Source organism: Dipodomys ordii, unplaced genomic scaffold (assembly GCF_000151885.1).
Source record: "Dipodomys ordii isolate 6190 unplaced genomic scaffold, Dord_2.0 Scaffold140, whole genome shotgun sequence".
Taxonomy (NCBI): domain Eukaryota; kingdom Metazoa; phylum Chordata; class Mammalia; order Rodentia; family Heteromyidae; genus Dipodomys; species Dipodomys ordii.
In genome coordinates, this window is record NW_012267356.1 from 3,474,883 (window position 1) to 3,477,114 (window position 2,232).

At 36.6% G+C, this 2,232-nt stretch overlaps 1 protein-coding gene across 1 annotated transcript in view; it reads left to right on the forward strand.

The window, feature by feature from the left end:
• Window positions 1-1,114, forward strand: part of LOC105997148 (coiled-coil domain-containing protein 169-like) — a 34,996-nt gene extending 33,882 nt beyond the window's left edge. The window contains exon 8 of the mRNA XM_013031474.1: window positions 1,015-1,114. Coding sequence (XP_012886928.1) covers window positions 1,015-1,114 — 100 coding nt within the window. The remainder of the gene's footprint in view (window positions 1-1,014) is intronic.
• Window positions 1,115-2,232: the final 1,118 nt, after the last annotated feature.

A 2,232-nucleotide genomic window follows, 5' to 3' on the forward strand; every position in this document is an offset into this window, starting at 1 on the left:
GCTTAAATGGTAGAGTGCTAGCCTTGAGCAAAAGAAGCTCAGGGTCAGTGCCCAGGCCCTGAGTTCAAGCCCCAGGACTGGCAAAAAAAAAAAAAAAAAAAGTTACTTCTGGTTGTTTTTGTGAATTTCTCATCGTTTTTATGGAGGACAGAATTTACATGTTTGGTTGTGTGGGGTTTTTTTTGTTAGTTTTTGGTCATGGATCTTGAACTCTGGGCCTGAACACTGTCCCTGAGCTCTTCAATGCAAGGCGAGCACTCTACCACTTGAGCCACAGCACCACTTCCGGTTTTCTGGTGGTTAATTGGAGATAAGAGTGTCATGGACTTTCCTGCCCAGGCTGGTTTTGAACCATGATCCTCAGATCTCAACCTACTGAGTAATTAGGATTACAGGCATGAGCCACTGGTGCCTGGCAGAATTTACTTCTTGATTAAAATGAAAACAATAATTTCTTACTTGATCATTTTGGCTGACATACAGACCTAATCAAAACGTATTTTAAAAGCATATTGCCTGGAATTAAAGAAGTTTCCCACTACCTCAAGTAAGAATATATGGAAGATTAGAAGGATACATTAAATAAAAAAAAAGATTTCAGAAAACCTAAGGAGAAGAATTTTATAGATTCTTATTAGTTTGCTTTTTGTGTTCCACTTTATGGCCTTGCTCTATTTTCCTAGCTTTAAATTCCAAGGACAAGTGTTTGAATAGTTCATCTCATATCCTTAAACAAAGCTTTCCACATTAGGGTACTTGATGGGCAGCTTTCCAGCTTTTAGAGCACCTACTCTTGAGCTGGTTACCTCTGTTGCTGTGGTGAGATGATGTGTTAGAATATGTGATGATCTAAGATTTAACTGCAAGTAGAAAATATACACCAGAAGATCTGCAGCTCACAGACTACAATCTGGAGAAGCTCAGTGAAATGTACAGTTCTTTTGCTGTGACATATAATGTGTTTGTTATATACAGTAGTTACTGTATATAATCATGATTACTGCTTTATTTCAGGGGAAGATTCAATCCAGTTAACCAGAAGATAATGATTGTCAAGAAAGGACCAGTAAAAAAGATCACAAGATCAAACCATCTTCCAAAACTCCACCCATAATTCCAGCTCTGGGTGGATTTCTATTTCTTCCTTCTTTTTTCATCTGTGGTAATCCACTTGTGAAGCTAATGTCCAATTCATTTTTCAGGGAATGAAATAGATAAGAGCTATCAACTTTCTCTTTAGTTCTTTCTTTGTCTACATCAAAGACCTAGTCTTTACTAGGAAATCTGAAGGATGATATAATTATATTTGCTTTTACTAATATTATTCTTGATTTTCTCTGATAGTAACCTTAATAGTGAATTTGTTTTCTAGTTGGATACTGTTTATAATATTTTACAATCTTTTTTATAACTGTGACATACATCTTATATGCTTATTCTCATAGGTGAAATTATTGGGCTTAAAAATTGCAGGAGTCACCCAGAGATAAGTGCAGCTTTCAATTAATAGTGTTTTTACCTGTATCTGGCACTAAATACAAATTCTGTTTTGTATTACCAGTAATGAATACCAAATGCATTTCTTTATCTCTGTTTTAAAGAAGGATGCATAAATTTCATATGACTGAATAATTGTGTGTGTGTGTGTGTGTGTGTGTGTGTGTGTGTGTGTGTGTATGTGTGTATGTGTGCAAGTGCACCAGTCCTGGGGCTTGAACTCAGGGCCTGGGTGCTATCCCTGAGCTGCTTTTGCTCAAGGCTAACACTCTACCACTTGAATGGCCACAGCTCTAATTATAGCTTTTTGGTGACTAATTGGAGATAAGAGTCTCATGGACTTTCCCACCAAGGCTGACTTCAAACCATGATCCTCAGATCTCAGCATATTGAATAGCTAGCATTACAGGTGTGAACCACCAGAGTCTAGCTCCAAATAAGTCTTCATGTGACTTGAAATATAGTGCAGAGAAATATAAAGTAACTCCCTATTAAATATCCTGCATTGGAATGATGGGGAGAAATTTTCTTTGTTCTTAAGCTGACTGAAGATATAAGGTACTGTGATCCATATGTTACAAAAATTCTAGGTTTTAATGTTTATATCATATTTTTTGGCCTTCTTAGCAAAAGGATAACTGAACTATTAGTAACAATTACAGTTATCAAGGAAAATAATCAAGTTAGTTTCACGCAGAGCTAAGCCATTGTGGGGCCTACGTTGAGGAATATCCA